Consider the following 26,181-nt stretch of genomic DNA (forward strand, 5'->3'; position numbering starts at 1 on the left):
TGTACCAGTATTTGGTGTTAGGCTATGTGCCCAGTAACTATATTATTACTATTATTGATATTTATGATTTATCTATATATATATATGTCTATGCTTGTGTATTGAATAACCATTCATGTGTGCAGTGATCAATTGAATATTCGCCCACAAAAGGAATTACTGAGAACTCCAGTAATATATACTTGCATGCATTATCATTAAATGAGGTGCAGTGTGTTATACCATGATAGTGAATTATTGTGTTCATTAATATAGAAATGTTGATTGAGCTCAAGATCAGTGCAGCGAAGTATTTACGTTCTATTGTCGCAGATATTGTGTTGTTTGAACATTTAGTGATCCTTGACAACTTAAAGAAACAGGCGTCTTTCGCCAACAAACAAGTGCAGTGAGAGATCACGCAGTGAGGGGGGAGTCGCCCAGCTGATTTTGACATTGACGTGAGGGGGAGCATTGCCAGCTTGGCGAGTTCATGATTATATGTGGGAACGAGCGACTTACGCATGAAATAACTGTTTACTTGTTGATATACGGATGTGATGTCTTGAGTTTTAAGTAAAACACAAAATACCTTGGCGTTTGTATCATCCCCTCCATATTTCTTGTGACTATACAATACTTGAAAGGAAATAGTGATAGAAATAAATACCTGCCTGATATCAGATCTATTGAGTGTGTTCTTGCCACTGCTACCACAATTCAACAAAACCACTGACGTGTTATTGGACACGGGAAACACCAGTTGGCAACCTTGTGGTTAGTAGTAGAGCCTTCTGTCGGGGCGGGCACACAGCAGTTAAGAGAACAAGCTGTGTTCTCACTCATTCTCGATCAGAGGCCGGTTGGGATTGACTGGGATACTCTACTGGCGTACAGTGGCGCCGCGAGGATAGAGTGAAGACTCGCAGGGCTACGGTGAGTGACCTTGGGTATACTGTTACTCGCCCCTCTTACGGTGAACCCCGACATTGGCGACCTTACCAGGATAACGATCAAGATAAAGGTTGCAGTTGTGGTACTTTGCAGTGGTATTAGGTATCAGGTACAGGTTATCACTCATAGCACAAGATGGAGGATGATAAAGTAACAAGGTTCATTGACACTAGAGATGAGCAGGTGCTGGAGGAGTGCACCAAGGCACAGTTACAATCAATAGCAGACCACTTTGGGATAAAGCTGAGATCTTCCAAAGTGGGAGAGAGAAGACTGGAGATCATGGCACAGCTCAGGGCACGAGACGAAGCTTTGGGGGAGGAACGGCCACAAACACCTGCCAGTATGGGAGAACACCTGAGCATTGGTGGAAGCAGCAGAGGATCTAGCAGCAGCAGGCGCAGCGTTAAGCTGGAGATAATGAAGCTGCAGCTGGAAGCACAGCTGAGAAGGGAAGAGCGAGAAGCAGAGGCACAGCAGCGCAAAGAAGAGCGAGAAGCAGAGGCACAGCTGCGCAGAGAAGAGCGAGAGGCACAGCAGCGCAAGGAAGAGCGAGAGGCACAGCAGCGCAAAGAAGAGCGAGAAGCAGAGGCACAGCTGCGCAGGGAAGAACAAGAGCGAGAAGCAGAGGCACAGCTGCGCAGGGAAGAACAAGAGCGAGAAGCACAGCTAAGGCGAGAGGAGCGCGAGCTAGAAGCTAGGCTGAAACAGCAGGAGATAGAAGCTAACAAGGATGTGGAGCTGAAGCGAGCTGAGCTGGGGCTAGCTCCACCTGTTCCGCCACAGCTGGAAGACCGCCGAGTGAGGGAGCGAGATTTGCCGGTCTTTGTACCAAACGAAGCTGAAGGTTTCTTCGACCACTTCGAGAGGGTCGCCACCTTGAAGAAGTGGCCGAGGGCGGAGTGGGCGGAGCTGGTTCAGAGTAGGCTCACCGGGGAAGCTCGTGAAGCCTACAACATGCTCGACCTCAGGGAGTGCACCAACTACGATGCTGTAAAGAGAGCTGTGTTCCATTCTTTCAAGCTCATGCCGGAATGTTACAGGAAGAGATTCAGGGAATGTACTCGATCGCCAGGAAAATCTTATGCGGAGACGGCGAGGGACATGGAGAGGAAGTTCCTTAAGTGGCTGGAGTCTGAAGGAGCGAAGTCGGCTGAGGATGTCAAGAGGCTTATGGTCATGGAGAAGTTTATGTCCGTGCTCTCTCCTGAGATCAGGGTTAGAGTAAAGGAGGCGGACATAAAGGACCTGAGGGCCGCAGCCGACAGAGCTGACATGCTGGAAGAAGCCTTACGCCCACGCCGAGAGGGACAGCACCGACCGCCCGTATACTCCGGATATGGTAGAAATTATAGAAGGACGGACGGATGGAGGACAGGAGCGAGTTCTCCCAAGTCCCACCTTTCAAGTGGGGACAACAGAGGATCGAAGAGTGCTGTGGAGCCGGTAAAGAAGTCCCAAGCTGAGAGCTCAGGAGCTGTTGCTGCGACGGAGTCGACGGATGGTGCGAGGAAGACACATGGAGCGACGGCCTCTGGAGGCGGTGCCAGGGCGAGCGGTGGTGGATGGTCTCCGACGGGGAAGCTTCGCTGCTTCAATTGTGGGGGATTCGGACACTTCTCGCGGGAATGCAGACGCCCTAAGCAGCGGGGAAACGTTGCTTTCGTGAGGGTCGAGGACCAGATAGCCGAGAGGGTGCGGGATGAACCCGTACTGAGTGGGGAGAAAAGAGTTCATCACCCATTCGTGTGTGAGGGAACCGTAAGGATGGGGGACACAGACCCCATTCCGGTGAGAATATTAAGAGACACTGGGGCAGATTTTACCCTGGTGAGCGAAACCCTGTTCCCCGAGGGTTACAAGAGTACCAGTGTGGGGGTGGCAAGTGTGACCACGGTGGGAGACCCAGTGAGGATGCCCCTACACCAGATGACTCTGAATTCTGATTATGGCTGCCAGACCCTTGTGGTGGGGGTCTGTGCATCAATGCCCAAGATGGAGGCTCAAGTCTTCTTGGGAAATGACGCATGTGGAGGATGTGTTCTCCCGAATCTCGTGAAGGGCGAGGAGTGCTTAGAGCACTATAAGGAGACAGGCGGAGTGTTAGACGCCTGTGGGGACGAGAAAGGAATCGCCACGGTGGCGTTCCCAGTTTGTGCTGTGATTCCGAGGCAGTGCGACGGACACGGAGGGTGTGGATCTGATAGGGCTGACGAGGAGATGTCCGACAGTCTGGAAATCGATCACCTTTTCGTAGGACCCGGAGAACGAGTGGAGGGCGAAGGCAGCCTGGATGGCGAAGTACAGGTGACCCTCGCCAGTTCTCTCAGAGTGGATCGCACTCGTCTTGGAGAGCTGCAGCAAATAGAGTTCCCCGAATTGATTCATGAGGCCAAAGGAGGACGTGTGGGTCCTGAGAGGGCCACTCATTTTTACACACAGGACGGCATGCTGACGAGATAGTGGAGGCCTGTGAGGATGGAGGCCGGAGAAGAATCTCTAGGTACAAGACACCAGGTAGTGTTGCCGGCCCAGTGCAGAGCGGCAGTGTTGGATCAGTCGCACTCGGTGGACTCTGCAGGTCACCTGGGGGTGACCAAAATGCTGCGTAAGATCCGGGATCATTTCTACTGGCCAGGTATGGACGCCGATGTGAGGCGTTATTGTAAGACATGCTTACCGTGCCAGAGGGCAAAGAAGAGCCAACCCGCGATACCAAAGGCCCCGTTGGTCCCTGTTCCTGCGTTTGGGCCTGCATTCGAGCGTCTGTTGGTCGACGAGGTGGGACCGTTGCCACGGACGAAACGAGGAAATACCTACCTGATGACGATCATGTGTGCGTCCACCAGATTTCCGGAAGCTGTCCCGATGCGACGTTTGACGTCGAGAGGAGTAGCCGGGCAGCTACAACGATATTGCTCTTGGGTGGGGATGCCCAGAGAAATTCAGACGGACTGTGGAAGTATATTCCAGTCTAAGTGGTTCAGACAGACAGTGACAAGTTGGGGAGTGACTCAAATTCGGTCGTCGCCCTACCGACCGCAGTCGCAAGGGACGATCGAAAGGTTTCACTCCACCTTGAAGACCGTTCTGAGAGTGTTCTGCGCAGAACAGAGGGCTGAGTGGGATGAGGCAGTATACCCCGCGTTGTTTGCCATACGTAACGCGGTGGTAGAATCGTTAGGTTTCTCACCTTTCCAGCTGGTGTATGGACACGAGGTGTGAAGTCCTCTGTCCATGCTGAAGGAACAATGGACACCAGGAGTGACCGTGGGAACGGTCAATGAATACGTTCAAAAGTTCAAGGAACGTCTCACTCTAGCAAAGGAACTAGCTGGGAAACATCTGAAGGAGGCGCAGCGTAAGATGTCGGAATGGTACGACAAGAGAGCTACGCCGAGGGAGTTCCAGGTTGGGTCCCAGGTGATGGTATTGCTGCCGGGTAAGAGTAGAGTGACCGAGTCGCGGTTCAAGGGACCGTACCAGGTGCTACGGCGGTTGGGTCCTGTAACGTATGAAATCGGTAAGCCGGATAGACCCCGCAAAAAACAGGTGTGTCATGTAGATCGCCTGAAGCCTTTCTTCCCTGAGGAAGGAGGATCCGCCGAGCAGGACGGAACGATGTCTCAAGACCCCAGCAGAAGATGATTTTGTGCATGCAAGAGGACCAGGAACTTCCAGAGGAGGAAAGAAAGTGGTCCAGGGCGGACGGCACCGTCTCACCAATACGGAGAGTTTGGCGAAGATCGAGGACAAGCTACAACACCTGGAAGGGCAACAGAGCGCGGACCTGACGAACCTACTAAGGGAGAATGCCTCTCTCTTTACCGACGTGCCCCGACGACACAAGAGTGTAACGCACGAGGTGGAGGTGAGGGACGCCAGGCCTGTCAAGCAGAGCGCGTATAGAGTAAGCCCGGAGAAGCGAGAGCTGATGAGGAAGGAGGTGAAGTATCTCCTTGAGAACGACCTTGCAGAGCCTAGCAACAGTGAGTGGAGTTCCCCATGCTTGTTAGTGAAGAAAAGCGATGGTACCTTCCGCTTTTGTACAGACTACAGAAAGGTGAACTCCATCACTGTGGCAGATTCTCACCCCATGCCAAGGGTGAGCGATTGCATCGACCAGGTGAGCAGTGCAAGGTACGTATCCAAGGTCGATCTGCTCAAGGGGTACTACCAAATCTCATTGACTCCCGCTGCCAGGAAAATATCAGCTTTCGCAACACCGGACAGGCTGTACCAATACAAGGTGTTACCCTTTGGAATGAAAAACAGCGGTAGCTGTTTCCAGCGCATGATGAATGAGTTGCTAAGGGGGGCCGAAGGCTGCACAGTATACATCGATGACATCGTCGTGTACGCCGACGATTGGAAGACGCACCTGGAGAAACTCAAGGAATTGTTTAGAAGGCTAGAGGAGGCTAAGTTGACTGTAAATTTAGCCAAGAGCGAGTTTGGGAAGGCCCACTTGGAGTACCTAGGCTTCGTCATCGGCCAAGGAGAAGTAACCCCTGTAGATCACAAAGTGTCAGCCATTAAGAAATACCCCGTGCCCAGAACGCGTAAAGAGTTGTTAAGGTATCTCGGGATGATAGGGTACTATCGTGGGTTCTGCAGGAATTTTTCCACGGTAGCGCATCCCCTGACCGAGCTACTCTCCAAGAATGTGCGATGGAGATGGGGAGAAGCCTGCCAAGAGTCTTTTGAGAAGACCAAGAAACTGTTGACGGAGGCCCCGGTATTAATATCCCCAGATTTCTCAGCCAGATTCATCCTGTACGTGGACGCCAGCGACGTTGGGATAGGGGCCATGTTGGCTCAAGAGAGGAGTGAGATACATAGGCCAGTAGCTTTCTACTCTAAGAAGTTTGTGAAATACCAGCGGGCCTATAGTACCGTTGAGAAAGAGGCATTGGCCCTAGTTATGGCCCTGAAGCACTTCGATGTGTACGTGGGAGGAGGGACAAGACCTGTTCTTGTGTTCACAGATCATAACCCTCTAACCTTTTTGTACAAAATGAGGAACTCCAACCAACGTCTGACGAGGTGGGCGTTGCTACTGTAGGAGTACCGGCTGGACATCAAGCACATCAGGGGGAAGGACAACGTGGTTGCGGATGCCCTGTCCCGTATACACTAATCAGACATGACTCTTATTTTAAGGGGAGGGGTATGTGACGGTGTCCCCCCCCCCTTATATTTCTCCCACGCCTGCTGTAAGAGTCATGTCCACTTTACCCGAGCGTTCTCTACGTCGCAGGCATCAGTTTGGTATATGTGGGAGAGTGTAGTGTTCTCGAGGTGGCGAGAAATTCGTGAAAGAAAAGTATTTTGGCCTGTGGTATAGGCCCTTTAGGAAGCCAATATGGCGCGGGCTCCTCCGTTTTGCCGCCAAAACTGTGTGACGTCAGTGGCACCAGATTGGTCACCGACAGCGATGTGGCACAGGGAGCCAATGAAAACCTCCCTTGGCAAGTATGACGTCACGAAGGCAGGGGGGTCCGGTCATAGCGCCACGGCGGCGCCATCAGTCTGACATGACACGTCAAGCTGGACGGATGTGTGAAGGTTGATCCTGTCAATCCAACAGTAATACGCCACTCCCGTAGATCTTACGCGTCACCCGTAGTCTGCCAGTACGCCGGGAGGTCTTCCTTCATTCCATGTGTGGACCGAAGAGGGAATTGACGGAATATTGAGCATCAAGTGCTCCAGGGTCGGGTGCTGTGCAGGTGAAGTCTAGGCAGTATCGTCTGGGACGTCTGATAGCTTCACAGTGACGACGTAGTGGCTGGGCCAATCCACTGTGAAGCAGTGAAAGAAGACACTAATTGGGAATCCATACGACTGCAGCCGAGACGTAGGTTGGCAGCCGTAGTTGGGAGGAGAAGTTGACGGCCGGGAAACCGACTCCAACCCTACAAGACGTGGAGGAGGAGCAGGGACCCGCGGAGGACAGAACACGGAGACGACGCGTTTATTTTGGGACGCTGATTGAGTTCCTGGAGGACACGACAGGGTGTGTGTGGGGGCGTTCCCTACAAGAGGCAGGAGCCTGGACCAGGAGCTACAACTCAACTCTCACCGGAGAATAGGTGGAAGTAGGTGATTCTAGTTTCCCTCCCAATTCCCCTTTAGTCAGCTATATTATTTAGCCAGAGTATTTTGTATGTCGTGAGCAAGGCTCACCCATGTCACAGTAAGGCACAAGTGTGCAGAGTGGGGCTACATAGAGCACTCACGGTATCTATTATTATTATTGGTGTGTGCAGGCACCCGGAGTAATTGATGAATTTACTGTGTTGATAATGTCTTTCATGAGACTTTAATATGATCATTTAGTGAGAGAATATATATATATAAATGTACCAGTATTTGGTGTTAGGCTATGTGCCCAGTAACTATATTATTACTATTATTGATATTTATGATTTATCTATATATATATATATGTCTATGCTTGTGTATTGAATAACCATTCATGTGTGCAGTGATCAATTGAATATTCGCCCACAAAAGGAATTACTGAGAACTCCAGTAATATATACTTGCATGCGTTATCATTAAATGAGGTGCAGTGTGTTATACCATGATAGTGAATTATTGTGTTCATTAATATAGAAATATTGATTGAGCTCAAGATCAGTGCAGCGAAGTATTTACGTTCTATTGTCGCAGATATTGTGTTGTTTGAACATTTAGTGATCCTTGAGAATTTAAAGAAACAGGCGTCTTTCGCCAACAAACAAGTGCAGTGAGAGATCACGCAGTGAGGGGGGAGTCGCCCAGCTGATTTTGACATTGACGTGAGGGGGAGCATTGCCAGCTTGGCGAGTTCATGATTATATGTGGGAACGAGCGACTTACACATGAAATAACTGTTTACTTGTTGATATACGGATGTGATGTCTTGAGTTTTAAGTAAAACACAAAATACCTTGGCGTTTGTATCATCCCCTCCATATTTCTTGTGACTATACAATACATGAAAGGAAATAGTGATAGAAATAAATACCTGCCTGATATCAGATCTATTGAGTGTGTTCTTGCCACTGCTACCACAATTCAACAAAACCACTGACGTGTTACTGGACACGGGAAACACCAGTTGGCGACCTTGTGGTTAGTAGTAGAGCCTTCTGTCGAGGCGGGCACACAGCAGTTAAGAGAACAAGCTGTGTTCTCACTCATTCTCGATCAGAGGCCGGTTGGGATTGACTGGGATACTCTACTGGCGTACAGTGGCGCCGCGAGGATAGAGTGAAGACCCGCAGGGCTACGGTGAATGCTAAATATCTTAAAAAATCATATTGCTTTCAACTTGGCATATTTCCCTTGTGACACAAGTGGAATGTGCTATTTTTTTTAATGTGAATTCATGGTTTTTGTTTGACACTTTACAAAACTTCCAGTATTTTAGTAACTCATGTGTGTGGAATCACAATGTCTTGTCACCGGGCAACCTCTGCAAGCATTACAGTACGTATAGCCACTATGGCTGGCAGTAAAAACTGCGGACTGTTGCAACCAAAAAAGTCCACATTTTGTATTATTAATATTGTGGAGCGCCAGAGGCAATAACCAAAACCTTATTTTTTCTTGACCAAGTAGACCACATATATGTACTAATTTAGGCCTAAGATTGCTTAAGCCTGTGGTTGCAAATTTAGGCTCAACTTGACGGATTAGGTTTATGGATATTTTTTTCAGTTTAACTTAAACAATTCCAAAAGTACGAAACGTACTTTTTAGTACAACAGTCCATATTCTGTACATTCCGTCCCTAATAGCTATAGGGACCATCAGTGTTGGAAAATGTGTTGAATAAGTTCAGAAATGTTAGTTGTTAACAAATTTTATTTTTACATTTAATAGCAGGTTTTTATTTTTTGTTACACATGTCAGCATATACAAATATCAACTCATTTGGATCAGATTAGCTGCACACCTTGAGATGAATCCTAAAATGTTATATTTATGCGATATTTACTGAGCATATTTACTCATACGACGGATTAACTGAATCACTTGTGATATAAAAAAGATTGTTGATATGTGTATATATATATATATATATATATATATATATATATATATATATATATATATATATATATATATATATATATATATATATATATATGTCGTACCTAGTAGCCAGAACTCACTTCTCAGCCTACTATTCAAGGCCCGATTTGCCTAATAAGCCAAGTTTTCCTGAATTAATATATTTACTATAATTTTTTTCTTATGAAATGATAAAGCTACCCTTTTCACTATGTATGAGGTCATTTTTTTTTTATTGGAGTTAAAATTAACGTAGATATATGACCGAACCTAACCAACCCTACCTAACCTAACCTAACCTATATATATAGGTAAGGTTAGGTTAGGTAGCCAAAAAAAGCTAGGTTAGGTTAGGTTAGGTAGGTTAGGTAGACGAAAAACCATTAATTCATGAAAACTTGGCTTATTAGGCAAATCAGGCTTTGCATAGTAGGCTGAGAAGTGAGTTCTGGCTACTAGGTACGACATATATATATATATATATATATATATATATATATATATATATATATATATATATATATATATATATATATATATATATATATATATATAATGTTCATGCGTATGTAACATTAACAAGTGTGTAACTAGCTTCAAAACATTGTCACTTGCTTAGCTGAACGAACTATGGGGTCCAGTTCCTGAAACCCTTTCCACCGCCGCCCACGAGATGGGTAAGGGGGTGCATAATAAAGAAAGAAATTGAATTACGGTGAATCTGGGAACCTACAATTTTGATTTGTAATGTGGAACTAATTGCGTTTAACATTCACAATAATAAGACGTGACCCATATGCTCTGGTTTTATTTACTTCTTATACAATCTAATACTACTTATATACTTAATACAATCCTGCAGCTTCACTTTATTTCGTTGATGTTTTGTTGATGGTGTAAGAAAAATTTCCATGCAAAGTTGTTTTCAAAATAGGTACATCCTCAGTTATGTTCTTGACAGGATATACAGTTTTGTATGCGTAATGCTAACTAATCCATATTATGTTGATTTTTAAAGCTGAACTTGTATAGTTCACCCTGTGTTATCCAGAAAAGTGTGACAGAGATGCCTCCATAGCCTCGCGTGAGAGCAGGACGCCGTCAGCAGGGTAATCTCTGCGGAGACGGGCTAGTGGTGGCCCTGCTGGTGGTAATGGCCCTGCTGGTCGTGGTGGACATGCTGGTGGTGGTGGTGGACCTGCTGGTGGTGGTGACTCTCCTAGTGGCGCTGGCGGCGGGAAGCCTCGTCAGGGCAGAGGGTGACGGAGTAGAAGTGCAGCGGGGAGCTGATGACGCCTGCGGGGGTGTAGCCCGACACGTCCAGGAAGTAGGCTCGGCACTCCAGGAGGCCGTCCAGGGTGAAGGTGGTGTCCGTAGTGTTGGCGCACACCTCGAACTCTGGTCCAGAGTCCACTTCGTAGTAGCACACCTGCGGGTGTTAAGGGGAGGGGGGGGCGGTGTTAGTATGTACCTGTCCCACAGACATGTGTGGAATGGGTCAGCGTGTGCGACACGCACCTGCACACCTTTGCGAGCATTTGTAGCACAAAAACGTGTATAATATACATGTTGGGCAGCTTTTTAATGCGTGGATGCACTCATCTGCAGCACACACCTGTAACACATGCCTGCAGTGCACGACTGTAACACACCTACAATACATGATTAATACACAATACATGCCTGTAACACACCTACAACACATGCCTGTATCACACCTGTAACACGCATGCTAGAAGCATACCTCCATAACATATACAATTAACACATACTTGTAACACACCACTAGCAAACACACATTTAACATACACCTCTAGCTTAAGCAAGCTAAGGAAACAACATTTTCTGCACACTCCTGCTGCATGAAGCCTGTAGTGCTCATACACTCTTGTACATACACCAGAACACACAGTGCACATACACCAAGGGAACACACACACAAACACACACACACACACACACACACACACACACACACACACACACACACACACACACACACACACACACACACACACACACACACACACACACAGTGTACTTACACCAGGGGAACACACAGAGTGTAGCACATGCCAGCACTCAACTCACCTGGAAGAGGTGGCTACACTTGGGGTTGATGGCCTCCCAGGAGATGGTGATGCTGACCTCCGTCCGGTCCACCTCCGTCCCGTTGAAGGGCGTGTGGGGCACTGTTGGCGAGGGGTATTGTCATTACCTGTTGAGCACCTACGTACACTCTCCCTGCTGCCTCGACACCTGCACACGACTCATACGAGGCACCTATCTCTACACTTGCAGCATATCAAACGCTTCATCAAACCAGTAAACTCGGACTAAATAACTGAGAACTGTAGCAACATACCCAATCCGCAACCCGTCCTCCACGCGCGAGAGGAGGCATGGTAAACACTAGTACTATCAGGAGCCTCGACCCCCACACAGGTGTATAGAACTAGTGCTATCAGGAGCCTCGACCCCACACACATGTGTATAGAACTAGTGCTATCAGGAGCCTCGACCCCCATACACAGGTGTATAGAACTAGTGCTATCAGGAGTCTCGACCCCCACACACAGGTGTATAGAACTAGTGCTATCAGGAGCCTCGACCCCCACACACAGGTGTATAGAACTAGTGCTATCAGGAGCCTCGACCCACACACAGGTGTATAGAACTAGTACTATCAGGAGCCTCGACCCACACACAGGTGTATAGAACTAGTACTATCAGGAGCCTCGACCCACACACAGGTGTATAGAACTAGTACTATCAGGAGCCTCGACCCCCACACACAGGTGTATAGAACTAGTGCTATCAGGAGCCTCGACCCCCACACAGGTGTATAGAAAAGCTAATTGCAAAAGCAGCTGGACCACTTAATTACATGTGCCTGAAGCTATATGATTACGATTTTTGTTGTTTTTGGGGGTGTAACTAACATACAAATGCGACCAAACCTAACCTAACTTAACCTTTTCTAGCCTGTCTTAACCTAGCCTAACCTACACTCGCATAACTATGTCAGTAATTGATATTTTTAATATAATATATTAATATTGTTAGGTTAGGAATAAACTAGTTTGGAAAGAAATATTTGAAAAAATGACTTTCTGCCAGTTAATCAAATTGGCCTTGTTTGCTAGAACAATTTGTGTGGCTCTAGCTTGTAAGTACATGTATCTATATCAATAAATGGAAATATCCCTCTCTCTCCGTCTGAGGTTGAAGGCCGAACGCGTGGGGCTACTTTCACCTAATGTTTCCCTGTAATTACTATTGTAGGTGCCCATCTGTTATGGACCCGAGTCCAGCGTCGTAGCACGGAGCAGTGACGACAACGCCATCTGTGAGTCCGCTCCCGAAACCCACTCCAAATGGACGACGCCATCTAGTGAGGACGGGATATACCGGCCACTGGTGCTGGATTCCTGTCTTAATCAGCTCATAACATAGCCGCTGCTGACCTCTGGTGAGGTGGCGCTTAGACAGCAGCGCCATCTATGGAGTGGATAGGTGGACGTTTGTGTCTAAGCCTGTAAGTGAGGTTCCCTAGTCCCAGTACTAATAACGTGTCTGATTACAGAGTCGACCTGGGACTGCTGTATTGGATGATGGATCAGTCTACCCATGGCAGCCAAGGTCTCTCCACGAGTTTGCTCTGAAGAAGCTGTGAGTCACCCCCGGACTAACACTGTTGAGAGTGTTAGCCTGCCTGTGACGTGGCAGTATCAGGAATCGCCTTATCCGGGGCTGGCTGGTGGAAGAGACTAGCCACTGTGGTGCTTAGAGAGGAGGGTGATCAGCGGGATCACACGAGGCTCCTGCCTAGGGCTCACAACCCTAGTATCGGTCGTGGAGTGGCCTACACAGCGGAGCTGATTGGAACCTGCCAGCTACAGGCTGGATTGTGGTTGAAGGCCTCCACGACGGAGCACCCAGTGGGACTGTGATTTGGCTGGCCTGTGGCCAGGGTAGATTCGCCGAGAGAATCGTAGAGGATTCATTGTGGGCCGAAGAAGGGGACCAGGGCTACCCAAAGTGTGCACCGTGGAGCATCCAGTGTCTTCGAAGGAAGACAACTCTGTACATTATAATGTGTTTATAACCCCCCGTGTGACTGTTATATATTTATTTATGGTGGTGGTGAATCAACCCGTCCTCTTAAAAATAACGTCACTTTTGGCTCGTATGCGCGATATGGCCAAATTTGGACGTAATTTGAAATGAAATCGACTCACAAAAGTGACGTTCTGTTCCGTTTTCTATTTGAGTCGTTCGGCGTACGCGCAGAGGTTATAAGAGGACACTTTAAATTAACGTTTTTCATAACGTTGTGAAACGTTATAAGAATTTCCTGCCCACCTAACCTATCAGAGGACCCTTATCTTACTGTTGTTGAAAAAAAAATCCCAAATTTATTTTCATTTTTTTTTTCATTTTCAAATTACGTCCAAATTCGGCCATACGGGCAAACGGCCAAAAGCGACGTTCTTTTTAAGAGGACAGGTTGGGTGAATATATATATATAAATCAGAGCATTTGTATCCCTCCCCCTTTAATTTAACTTGCGTTACGGAACACATCCCTTGAAAGCCTCTACTAACTTGGGGCCGGACTCCCAAATTCTAATAACACCAGAAAAGAACCCGGTTGCGTCCCAGTAGGGCCGTAACACCATCACAGTCGGGTCGAGACTAGTATCTCAACCCGACTGTATGGTCTTCCATTCTTAGACGTTGTGTGTTGTGTATGGTTAATGTGCGGTGATCAGCGGTGATAGACCGGCTATGTGGGAAGTCTACTCATAATGTTATAGCATATAAACAAATATAAGATAAGAAGGCAAGGTGCTAAGATCGAGTGGACACGAGCGAATGTTCTGTTAATATTTAAGAAAATATAACGATAAATGGGATCAGAATTATCGCCGTGTGTGACATTGGCGTCAGGACAAACAATGGAGACTTCTGTCTGATAATTATCGGTTCTAAAGGACCACAACTTAATCAACCTGGCTGTGGTCACTTCCTTGGCTGTGATCACTTCCTTCGTTCTGGTCACTTCCTTGGCTCTGGTGCCAAGGAAGTGACCAGAACCAATGAACTGGTTTCAATGAAGACATTGAAAAACTACAAGCAGATGTCAACAAAGTTTTCGATTGGGCAGCAGAAAATAACATGATGTTTAACAGTGATAAATTTCAGGTACTCAGGTACGGCAAAAATGAGGATCTGGAACATAATACAGGGTACAAAACACAATCGAATCTTCCCATAGTAGAAAAACAGCATGTCAAGGATTTGGGAATAATGATGTCCGACGATCTAACGTTTAGGGAGCATAACCAAGCAAATATCGCGTCAGCCAGAAAAATGATCGGATGGATTACGAGAACTTTCAAATCCAGGGATCCCATCACAATGGTTGTACTCTTCAAGTCACTTGTGTTGTCCTGTCTTGAGTACTGCTTAGTACTCACTTCCCCCTTCAGAGCAGGAGAGATTGCTGAAATAGAGGGAATACAGAGAACATATACGGCACGCATAGACGAGATAAAACACCTAAATTATTGAGATCGTCTCAAAGCTCTCCAAATGAACTCTCTAGAAAGGAGACGAGAGAGATACCAAATAACATACACATGGAAAATACTGGAGGGCCAGGTCCCAAATCTACACAGTAAAATAACAACATACTGGAGTGAACGATATGGAAGAAAATGCAAGATTGAACCAGTGAAGAGCAGAGGTGCCATAGGCACAATCAGAGAGCACTGTATAAACATCAGAGATCCGCGGTTGTTCAACGTCCTCCCAGCGACTATAAGAAATATTGCCGGAACAACCGTGGACATCTTCAAGAGAAAACTGGACTGTTTTCTAAGAGACGTTCCGGATCAGCCGGGCTGTGGTCCTGCGGGCCGCTCCAAGCAACAGCCTGGTGGACCAGACTCTCACAAGTCGAGCCTGGCCTCGGGCCGGGCTTGGGGAGTAGAAGAATTCCCAGAACCCCATCAACCAGGTGATCACTTCCTTGGCTGTGGTCACTTCCTTGGTTCTGGTCACTAAAATAACAGTTATGGAAATGGGAACTAGCATCAGTGAGCCAACTTCGGCTTCATCGGCCAGACCTGAGCGTCAGCAGAATAATAGTGTTCTCGTTGAGGCCGCTCGTGAGAAATGGGTAAGGTGAGGACCACAAATGGTTGGGATGACCCCTTCAGGTTGCCATGCTTTCGTGTGTATAAGTCAGTGAATAAATAATATTTTATTGATAAGATATACAAAGGATCAACTCAGTAGATAGCAAATACAGAATTGGTATGTTGCATAAGACCGCTCATGTGTATAAGTGTTCCTGGCAGTGTTTGTGAGCGCATGTTACCCAGTTGTGTTTCTCAGGGCAGTGAGTTACCTTATGAGCACCACCTTCCCAGCTGCCTACCGCCTAATATTGTGGCTGCCATACCTCTTGTTTATATCTACTTCTCAAGCTGTACAATGAAATAGTTTGAAGTAGCTACCCCTCTAATCCACTCTGCTGGCTCACGGTCTTTATGCTAGAGACGATCTTGCCAACATATGCGTCAGTGATCTGCGCCTCAGGTTTCCAGCCATGGCCACTCCTTGTCCCACTTCTAATATTGACATTTTGTCACTGATCACCCCAGTTATTCTGAAAATCTTTGTTATTATGTCTTCTGTGTTGCGTTACTTATCAAACGTTGTGTTCACTGGATTACGAATCCCGCGCGCTGTCCACTCAGCTACCAGACCCCAAGTGTGTGTGTGTTTGTACTAACCTTCATCGTCAAGAGTGTCTCCCTGGGTGTAGGCAGGGATGCCAGGCAGCTTTTCACCATTGTAGTCGAAGACAGGTGTGAGGTTGAAGGTCTGGGCGGTGCACGGCTCCAGGTAGCTCACCAGGGCCACACAGTAGTCCTGTAACACATACACACAGGATGAGGCTCCAGGTAGCTCACCAGGACCACACAGTAGTCCTGTAACACATACACACAGGATGAGGCTCCAGGTAGCTCACCAGGGCCACACAGTATTCCTGTAACACATACACACAGGATGAGGCTCCAGGTAGCTCACCAGAGCCACACAGTAGTCCTGTAACACATACACACAGGATGAGGCTCCAGGTAGCTCACCAGGGCCACACAGTAGTCCTGTAACACATACACACAGGATGAGGCTCCAGGTAGCTCACCAGGGCCACACAGTAGTCCTGTAACACATACACACAGGATGAGGCTCCAGGTAGCTCACCAGAGCCACACAGTAGTCCTGTAACACATACACACAGGGATGAGGCTCCAGGTAGCTCACCAGGGCCACACAGTAGTCCTGTAACACATACACACAGGATGAGGCTCCAGGTAGCTCACCAGGGCCACACAGTAGTCCTGTAACACATACACACAGGATGAGGCTCCAGGTAGCTCACCAGGGCCACACAGTAGTCCTGTAACACATACACACAGGATGAGGCTCCAGGTAGCTCACCAGGGCCACACAGTAGTCCTGTAACACCAACCCGTTCTCGTTATCTACCACAGTGGAACTATGAACATTAGCAGCATAGGAACTATAAGCTTTTAGTTACAGAGATACTATGATATAGCGAGGACGGGTTGGTAACACACACAACATATGGCACTGCGCGTTCAATGGCTGCCATGGGCCACCACTTCCTGGCTACACTATCCCTTAACCACGCTACACTATCCCCCTTATCCACTATACACTACCCCCTTAACCACGCTACACTACCCCCTTACCCACGCTATACTACCCTCTTAACCACGCTACACTATCCCTTTACCCACGCTACACTCTACCCCCTTAACCACACTACACTACTCCATTACCCACAATACACTACCCCCTTACCCATAATACACTACTCCATTACCAACAATATACTACCCCCTTACCCATAATACACTACTCCATTACCCACAATACACTACTCCCTTACCCATAATACACTACTCCCTTACCCACGCACAAATCTGCGTTAATACGTCGTTATTAACAACACAACTACTTGACACTTTCCCGCTCTCAGCGAGTGCCCCAACCCACCCCTTGCTGTGTCTGGCGGTTCCCGTGAGCGGTCCCGGGAACGCCCGCCCACACTAACATATGTACTCTTTCCTGTGTTTTGACCTCAATTCCAGACCTATGTCGTTCATTGTGGTATCGAATTGTTCATAACTTAAAGACGCGCATTTTAAAGCTAGTCCCATAATAATCGAACAATAAACGGAATTTTAACAAGTATTTTAATTCCGGACGCAAACTGCGTCACCATCGGATATCTCTAAGATTATTATGCGACGCACTTGGCAGTCTGTGATGTTTCCAGTAGGAGTGTAAACACGAGCTTACTCATAGCCGGAACTCTTGACGCTACACCTCTCCCCTCTCCCCGGCCCTCACACCTCTCCCCTCTCCCCGGCCCTCACACCTCTCCCCGGCCCTCACACCTCTCCCCTCTCCCCGGCCCTCACACCTCTCCCCTCTCCCCGGCCCTCACACCTCTCCCCAGCTTAGCGCAGTCTCCTGATAACCTGACCGTCGTGTACATACCTCCTTACATGTGATCTGCTGGACAAACTCTGAGTCGACGAGGAGGTCGTAGTCGTAGATCTCGTAGTGGGACGGAGTGATGTTCCAGTGGAGGATCATGTAGGTGTCCCCAGCAGTCACCACCTCGAAGTTGTAGATCATACCTGCAGACACACACACTTGTAGATCATACCTGCAGACACACACACTTGTAGATCATACCTGCAGACACACACACTTGTAGATCATACCTGCAGACACACACACTTGTAGATAATACCTGCAGACACACACACTTGTAGATCATACCTGCAGACACACACACTTGTAGATCATACCTGCAGACACACACACTTGTAGATCATACCTGCAGACACACACACTTGTAGATCATACCTGCAGACACACACACTTGTAGATCATACCTGCAGACACACACACTTGTAGATCATACCTGCAGACACACTTGTAGATCATACCTGCAGACACATAATGATGGAGAGCAGACAGTGACCATAGAGAGGTGGCCAGGAGAGCAGACAGTGACCATAGAGAGGGGGCCAGGAGAGCAGACAGTGACCATGGAGGGGTGGCCAGGAGAGCAGACAGTGACCATGGAGGGGTGGCCAGGAGAGCAGACAGTGACCATGGAGGGGTGGCCAGGAGAGCAGATAGTGACCATGGTGGGGTAGCCAGGAGAGCAGACAGTATAAACTTCCTCATGGAGCCTCTGAGCTCATATTCTGTTTCATAAATGTAAGTAAAGAGGCAGTGATTGAGGAAAGATGTAGAGGTTCCGTAAGTGGCTGCTTGATGAACCGTGGTGGAGGTAACTCACCTCCCAGGGGTCCCATGTCGACGACGCACTTGCCCACGTTGGCCTGGCCGTCGACGCCGATCAACTCGACGTACGGGTAGCAGCAGCTGTTCTCGTAGACGGTGAGCACCTCGCTGGTCGTCCCCGGGGTGAGGTCGGTGACCTCGAACACCTCCCCGGTGGGTTGGGCCCTCACTTGGTACAGTCCTGAGGGCGGGCACCAGTGGTTATCCTAGTCGACTACTGGCCGCTCCCAGCAAGTGCTAAACTATATATACATTACTGTGAATACTTTTTAAACTAATGGCGAGTCTTGTCCAGGAGGATGACTTGGAGTGGTAACCCTTCTTGGGTTACCCCAAGAAGGGTAACTGGTGAAGGGGTAAACTACCACAAGAGTAACTGGTGAAGGGTAAACTAGCACAAGAGTAACTGGTGAAGGGTAAACTACCACAAGAGTAACTGGTGAAGGGGTAAACTACCACAAGAGTAACTGGTGAAGGGGTAAACTACCACAAGAGTAACTGGTGAAGGGGTAAACTACCACAAGAGTAACTGGTGAAGGGGTAAACTACCACAAGAGTAACTGGTGAAGGGGTAAACTACCACAAGAGTAACTGGTGAAGGGGTAAACTACCACAAGAGTAACTGGTGAAGGGTAAACTACCACAAGAGTAACTGGTGAAGGGGTAAACTACCACAAGAGTAACTGGTGAAGGAGTAAACTACCACAAGAGTAACTGGTGAAGGGGTAAACTACCACAAGAGTAACTGGTGAAAGGGTAAACTATTACAAGAGCACTTGCCAAAAGGGGGGGGAAGAGTACCTGAGCCAATGTCCTGGAGGGAGGCGTCGAGGGTCCAGGAGCTGAGGGAACAGATGCCGTTGTCAGTGTAGCCGGTACAGTTGGACCAGTCCAGCATCTTGCAGATGGGAGGCTCAGAGTCGTCGACCTGTGTGAGGGAGACATGAGGTGGCGCACTTTACACACCTGGCACACTCTAATGTATAATACAGTGGCAGTCTTAATGTAGTCTCTGACTGTAGGGGTGAGCTCTCTGACTGTAGAGAGTGAGCTCTCTGACTGTAGGGGTGAGCTCTCTGACTGTAGGGAGTGAGCTCTCTGACTGTAGGGAGTGAGCTCTCTGACTGTAGGGAGTGAGCTCTCTGACTGTAGGGAGTGAGCTCTCTGACTGTAGGGAGTGAGCTCTCTGGCTGTAGGGGTGAGCTCTCTGACTGTAGAGAGTGAGCTCTCTGACTGTAGGGAGTGAGCTCTCTGACTGTAGGGAGTGAGCTCTCTGACTGTAGGGAGTGAGCTCTCTGACTGTAGGGAGTGAGCTCTCTGACTGTAGGGAGTGAGCTCTCTGACTGTAGGGAGTGAGCTCTCTGACTGTAGGGAGTGAGCTCTCTGACTGTAGGGAGTGAGCTCTCTGACTGTAGGGAGTGAGCTCTCTGACTGTAGGGAGTGAGCTCTCTGACTGTAGGGAGTGAGCTCTCTGACTGTATGGAGTGAGCTCTCTGGCTGTAGGGGTGAGCTCTCTGACTGTAGAGAGTGAGCTCTCTGACTGTAGGGAGTGAGCTCTCTGACTGTAGGGAGTGAGCTCTCTGACTGTAGGGAGTGAGCTCTCTGACTGTAGGGAGTGAGCTCTCTGACTGTAGGGAGTGAGCTCTCTGACTGTAGGGAGTGAGCTCTCTGACTGTAGGGAGTGAGCTCTCTGACTGTAGGGAGTGAGCTCTCTGACTGTAGGGAGTGAGCTCTCTGACTGTAGGGGTGAGCTTTCTGACTGTAGGGAGTGAGCTCTCTGACTGTAGGGAGTGAGCTCTCTGACTGTAGGGAGTGAGCTCTCTGACTGTAGGGGTGAGCTCTCTGAATGTAGGGAGTGAGCTCTCTGATTGTAGGGAGTGAGCTCTCTGACTGTAGGGGGTGAGCTCTCTGACTGTAGGGAGTGAGCTCTCTGACTGTAGGGAGTGAGCTCTCTGACTGTAGGGAGTGAGCTCTCTGACTGTAGGGAGTGAGCTCTCTGACTGTAGGGAGTGAGCTCTCTGACTGTAGGGAGTGAGCTCTCTGACTGTTGGGAGTGAGCTCTCTGACTGTAGGGAGTGAGCTCTCTGACTGTAGGGAGTGAGCTCTCTGACTGTAGGGAGTGAGCTCTCTGACTGTAGGGGTGAGCTCTCTGACTGTAGGGAGTGAGCTCTCTGACTGTAGGGGTGAGCTCTCTGACTGTAGGGAGTGAGCTCTCTGATTGTAGGGAGTGAGCTCTCTGACTGTAGGGAGTGAGCTCTCTGACTGTAGGGAGTGAGCTCTCTGACTGTAGGGGTGAGCTCTCTGAATGTAGGGAGTGAGCTCTCTGACTGTAGGGAGTGAGCTCTCTGACTGTATGGAGTGAGCTCTCTGGCTGTAGGGGTGAGCTCTCTGACTGTAGAGAGTGAGCTCTCTGACTGTAGGGAGTGAGCTCTCTGACTGTAGGGAGTGAGCTCTCTGACTGTAGGGAGTGAGCTCTCTGACTGTAGGGAGTGAGCTCTCTGACTGTAGGGAGTGAGCTCTCTGACTGTAGGGAGTGAGCTCTCTGACTGTAGGGAGTGAGCTCTCTGACTGTAGGGAGTGAGCTCTCTGACTGTAGGGGTGAGCTCTCTGATTGTAGGGAGTGAGCTCTCTGACTGTAGGGAGTGAGCTCTCTGACTGTAGGGAGTGAGCTCTCTGACTGTAGGGAGTGAGCTCTCTGACTGTAGGGGTGAGCTCTCTGAATGTTGGGAGTGAGCTCTCTGATTGTAGGGAGTGAGCTCTCTGACTGTAGGGGTGAGCTCTCTGACTGTAGGGAGTGAGCTCTCTGACTGTAGGGAGTGAGCTCTCTGACTGTAGGGAGTGAGCTCTCTGACTGTAGGGAGTGAGCTCTCTGACTGTAGGGAGTGAGCTCTCTGACTGTAGGGAGTGAGCTCTCTGACTGTAGGGAGTGAGCTCTCTGACTGTAGGGGTGAGCTCTCTGACTGTAGGGAGTGAGCTCTCTGACTGTAGGGAGTGAGCTCTCTGACTGTAGGGAGTGAGCTCTCTGACTGTAGGGAGTGAGCTCTCTGACTGTAGGGGTGAGCTCTCTGACTGTAGGGAGTGAGCTCTCTGATTGTAGGGAGTGAGCTCTCTGACTGTAGGGAGTGAGCTCTCTGACTGTAGGGAGTGAGCTCTCTGACTGTAGGGGTGAGCTCTCTGAATGTAGGGAGTGAGCTCTCTGACTGTAGGGAGTGAGCTCTCTGACTGTAGGGAGTGAGCTCTCTGACTGTAGGGAGTGAGCTCTCTGACTGTAGGGAGTGAGCTGTACCGCCGTGTTGTACTGTTTGTGTTATAACTTAACTATTCTAACATTGGAACTCTTTGTCTCGTGTGGTCTTTAAGTTGGGTATATTGACTTTTATATTCTTTGTTCAGTGTGTCCAGCTTGCAGCTGTGTCTCCTCATTTCGTTCAATTTATAAAGGCTGTCTTCGTTCATCTTGTCTGTTCTCATCAGTATCTTGTATGTTGCGATCATATTTCCTCTGTCCTGTCCTGTTAGTGTTGTGATATCTCACCCCGTTCTCGCGAGCGCTCCCAACGTCAAGAAATTCTTGTACTAGCGTGCCTTAACTTACCAAAGGACCCACCAACAGAAAACGGGACATTGTCAATTTCACAAGCCAGTAACATTTTCTAGTATGACAGTGTTTGGCCTTAGCCCTTCCCCCCTTAACCCTTCCCCTTCCCCTTAACCCTTCCCCTTCCCCTTAACCCTTCCCCTTCCCCCTTCCCCTTCTCCTTAACTCATGTTCATAGTCACCCTCTTAGATCACTAACACGGCAGCCCATCCTTTCATTCAACCCACTACATTTTTTAAGCAATCGTGACACCGTAAAATCTGCAGTGGTTTAGGGAAAATAAAAACACCGCAATATTGACGCTGTCTGGAACTTGGGATTATAATTTTGGTTTTTATGCTTTACAAGGTGTGGGTTCCAGATCAGTGCTGCATATTCCAGTATTGGTCTAGGCTGTGTTGATTGCCTTGAAAGAATATTATTTTAGATTTGTTGATGTTCTAATATTTGCCAGCGTCGTAAATGCTGCTCATATTACTCTGCTTATGTGTGCCTCCGGAGTGAGCGTTGGAATTATGTCCACTCCTTCATCTTTCTATTCCAGTTCCCGTAGTTACCTCACCTTTATAATATAGATCCCTCCTGGTCTTCTTTCTCCCTTCAGGAGCCGCTGGACGACCCGCCGCGCACCTCAAGGTATCCCAAGTGGGGAGCAGGAACTCGCCTCCACCCACAAATATTTATACTCTTTTTCAGCTTTCTGATCTAAATTTTCGTGCTACGTTGCTCAATTTGGTATCAAATCGTTCGCAATAGAATGCTCTAGAGGAATATGTGCATATAAAAACAAATATTAGAACAACGTTACCAATACCATAAGATAAAGTACATCGTCATGTAAAAAAAAAAAACTGCGTTTCTTGTTTGTTTTCAGCCATTATTCATTCCACGTGGATACCACGTAGGGTCTAATGAGAATGGGAAGACGTTTCTCATTTCCCAGAGTTTCTTTCATCCTGATGCCCCTGTTACATAGCAGTAAATAGGTATCTGGGAGTCAGGCAGCTTCTTCTGTGTGTGTGTGTGTGTGTGTGTGTGTGTGTGTGTGTGTGTGTGTGTGTGTGTGTGTGTGTGTGTGTGTGTGTGTGTGTGTGTGTGTGTGTGTGTGTGTGTGTTTGTGTGTGTGTATGTATGTGTGTGAGCACCACACGTAAGGACAGGTGTGTGAGAGAGAGACTGACCGTGGAAAGAACGACGAAGTGGGCGACGGCACTGTTGACTGAGCGCGTCTGGGACTCACTCTGCGCAGTGACCACCACGGTGCTCACGGAGCCCGAGAGCGCGCTCGTCGGTACGGTGAAGCTCGCTACCACCTCCGCTGACTCGTTGGTGGCCAGGTGTACCCTGCGGAAGATGGCGCTACAGCTGTGTTCTCAGTACCTCGACAGGGCCGCTAGGTCAAGGCCAGGACCTGCTTGGAGGGGGGGGGGGCATGGCAGCACCTGCTAGGTGTGAGACGTTAGTGGGGGAGTATTTGCTAGGATATAGACAGTTTCTGCTAGTGGTGGGTCAGTAGCGGACCATTATACCTGCTAGGAGTGGCTAGGTGAAAGGCAGAACCAGCTAGGATAAGAACAGTACATGCTAGGGGTGTGTGGCAGCTAGAAGTGAGAGAGGGGGTGGGTCAGTGCCTGCTAGGAGAAGGATCTACTAGGGGAGGGGGGTGAGTAGCGGAGCATTACCTGGCAGGAGTGACAGTGGTGAGGAAGCCCAGGTCGTCCGTGCCGGAGATGTCGAAGTAGGAGGTGAGGCCGTAGTTGGTGACGACGAAGACTGCTGTCGTTGACTCCCCGGGCCTGGCAGAGAGGTCCTCGGAGGTGGCCCTCACCTCCACACTGGTGGACACCGGCGTTATCAACACCACCTGCACCCGCTGGTATCTCTTCCCTGCGACACACAACACCACCATTACACTCCATTTCATACACCAGACTACTCCAGCGGATTGTCTTGGTTGTATTCAAAGCCCAATTCGTTAATCCAGCCGAAACCTAATTGAATCCAGCGTGTAACTTAACGATATATGTCTTGTATAATTAGAAAACAAGGTGTGGGGGACGGCTGTGTACTATTGGGCTACACGCCGTCTGCACAACATCTTGCCCGTGATACGTTGATGAGCGCCATTGGTGTTTGTACGAGCACACTACAGTGTTTAGTGTTTGTACGAGCACACTACAGTGTTTAGTGTTTGTACGAGCACACTACAGTGTTTGGTGTTTGTACGAGCACACTACAGTGTTTAGTGTTTGTACGAGCACACTACAGTGTTTAGTGTTTGTACGAGCGCACTACAGTGTTTAGTGTTTGTACGAGCACACTACAGTGTATAGTGTTTGTACGAGCACACTACAGTGTTTAGTGTTTGTACGAGCACACTACAGTGTTTGGTGTTTGTACGAGCACACTACAGTGTTTAGTGTTTGTACGAGCACACTACAGTGTTTAGTGTTTGTACGAGCACACTACAGTGTTTAGTGTTTGTACGAGCACACTACAGTGTATAGTGTTTGTACGAGCACACTACAGTGTTTAGTGTTTGTACGAGCACACTACAGTGATTGACAGACAGCTGGTGACCTGAACTTACTCCTGCTGTACTGTTCTTCAACACTTCACTGTTGCTAATGTCTTGGTAGTGCTCACAGTACAGTACTGTACAGCTCTGTACTCTTGTACAGTACTGTACAGCTCTGTACTCTTGTACAGTACTGTACAGCTCTGTACTCTTGTACAGTACTGTACAGCTCTGTACTCTTGTCGAGAGGGTCGTGTTATTTATGAGGAGGAAGTGCTAAGCCAGTTTGACTATATAGCACTTGGAAAAGATTTGAGGGTAAGGAACTGGCGGTGTGAGGACGAAGTGAAGGTACGGTGCCCTGCCACGTGGATCTTCGGGGATTGAACCCCAACCCTGCATGAAGCGAGGCCGTTGACTGATTTAGCTCCAATTAATATTTGCTTCAAGCTTAGCAAAGGCATCGACTTTCTTAGAGAAAGGTTCTGGGGACCTTTATCTGAGGTTCCACAATAATTTCCAAGATCGGATGTCCACCCAGGCTCCTCAACATCAGATCTTTCTACCAGAACATGAAGGGCACCGTGGTCTTTGACGGCTCAACATCAGACGCTTTTGACATCTGAAGCGGAGTAAAGCAGGGCGGCGTCCTGGCTCCAACCCTATTCGGGATTTTCTTTGCAGTTATGCTGCAGCCTTCGGATCTGCCACAGAAGGCATTTACCTCCGGACCAGGGCGGACGGAAAGCTCTTCAACCACGCCAGGCTAAGAGCCAAGACAAAGGCTCAGCTGAGGTGTCCGCGTGACTTCCTTTTTGCTGACGATGCAGCAGTCACCGCCCACTCAGCCAAAGACCTCCAAGGGCTCATGGAGGCGAGGTTTGCGAGGTTTGCCAGGCCTTCGGACTCACCTTCAGCCTGAAGAAAACACAGGTCATGGAACAAGGAGAGGGCTCTCCACCTGACATTGGCATCTCTGATTAGAAACAGGAGTGTACCTGGGCTTTACAGTCTTTGACTCCCTCTCTTTTGACACGGAGCTCAACAAACGCATCAGTAAGCAATCTACAACCATGTCCAAATTGACAAAGAGAGTGTGGGCCAACAATAGGCTGAGTATACAAAGATCCAGGTTTACAAAGCCTACGTCCTGAGCACTCTCCTATATGGCAATGAGTCCTGGACACTCCGCGCCCGACAGGAAAGAAAGCTGAATGCTTACTACATGCGCTGCCTCCGACACATCTTGGACATCACCTGGCAGGACAAGGTGACAAACAACAGCGTCCTGCGGAGAGCTAGAATCCCTGCATGAACATAATGCTGAAGCAGAGACGCGCTGGCTCGGGCACGTGGTGCGAATGGGCGACGGCAGGATCCCCAAAAATCTCCTGTAGGAGGGCTGACTCGGGGAAAACGTCCAACAGGCAAACCCCAGCTATGGTACAAAGCAAGAGGGACCTGAAAGCCATGGACGTCGATCTTGCCACGTGGGAAACATTGGTTACAGACCGATCAGCTTGGAGGCAGTCTGATCAGAAAGGAAAGGAAAGCCAATAGCCAGGAAGACAGACCAGAATCAGACTTCGCTTGTGCTCAGTGTGGGATGGATTGTCATTCTGGGAATGGCCTCATC

General features: G+C 48.6%; 1 protein-coding gene across 3 annotated transcripts in view; it reads right to left on the bottom strand.

The window, feature by feature from the left end:
- Window positions 1–8,772: 8,772 nt before the first annotated feature.
- Window positions 8,773–26,181, bottom strand: part of LOC123755756 (von Willebrand factor A domain-containing protein 7) — a 75,782-nt gene continuing 58,373 nt past the window's right edge. The window contains exons 15-22 of one of the 3 annotated variants that reach the window (XM_069300028.1): window positions 23,710–23,914; window positions 23,209–23,371; window positions 19,230–19,356; window positions 18,424–18,609; window positions 17,607–17,749; window positions 15,806–15,944; window positions 11,092–11,192; window positions 8,773–10,429 (exon numbers count right to left, since the gene is read on the bottom strand). In XM_069300028.1, the coding sequence (XP_069156129.1) occupies window positions 10,220–10,429; window positions 11,092–11,192; window positions 15,806–15,944; window positions 17,607–17,749; window positions 18,424–18,609; window positions 19,230–19,356; window positions 23,209–23,371; window positions 23,710–23,914 (1,274 nt within the window). In that variant the 3' untranslated portion in view covers window positions 8,773–10,219. Of the gene's footprint in view, window positions 10,430–11,091; window positions 11,193–15,805; window positions 15,945–16,426; window positions 16,536–17,606; window positions 17,750–17,960; window positions 18,065–18,423; window positions 18,610–19,229; window positions 19,357–23,208; window positions 23,372–23,709; window positions 23,915–26,181 lie in introns of those variants that run through there. The other 2 variants (XM_069300029.1, XM_045738513.2) reach the window with 2 other exon arrangements.

This window comes from Procambarus clarkii, chromosome 43, assembly GCF_040958095.1.
Source record: "Procambarus clarkii isolate CNS0578487 chromosome 43, FALCON_Pclarkii_2.0, whole genome shotgun sequence".
In the NCBI taxonomy this organism is placed as follows: domain Eukaryota; kingdom Metazoa; phylum Arthropoda; class Malacostraca; order Decapoda; family Cambaridae; genus Procambarus; species Procambarus clarkii.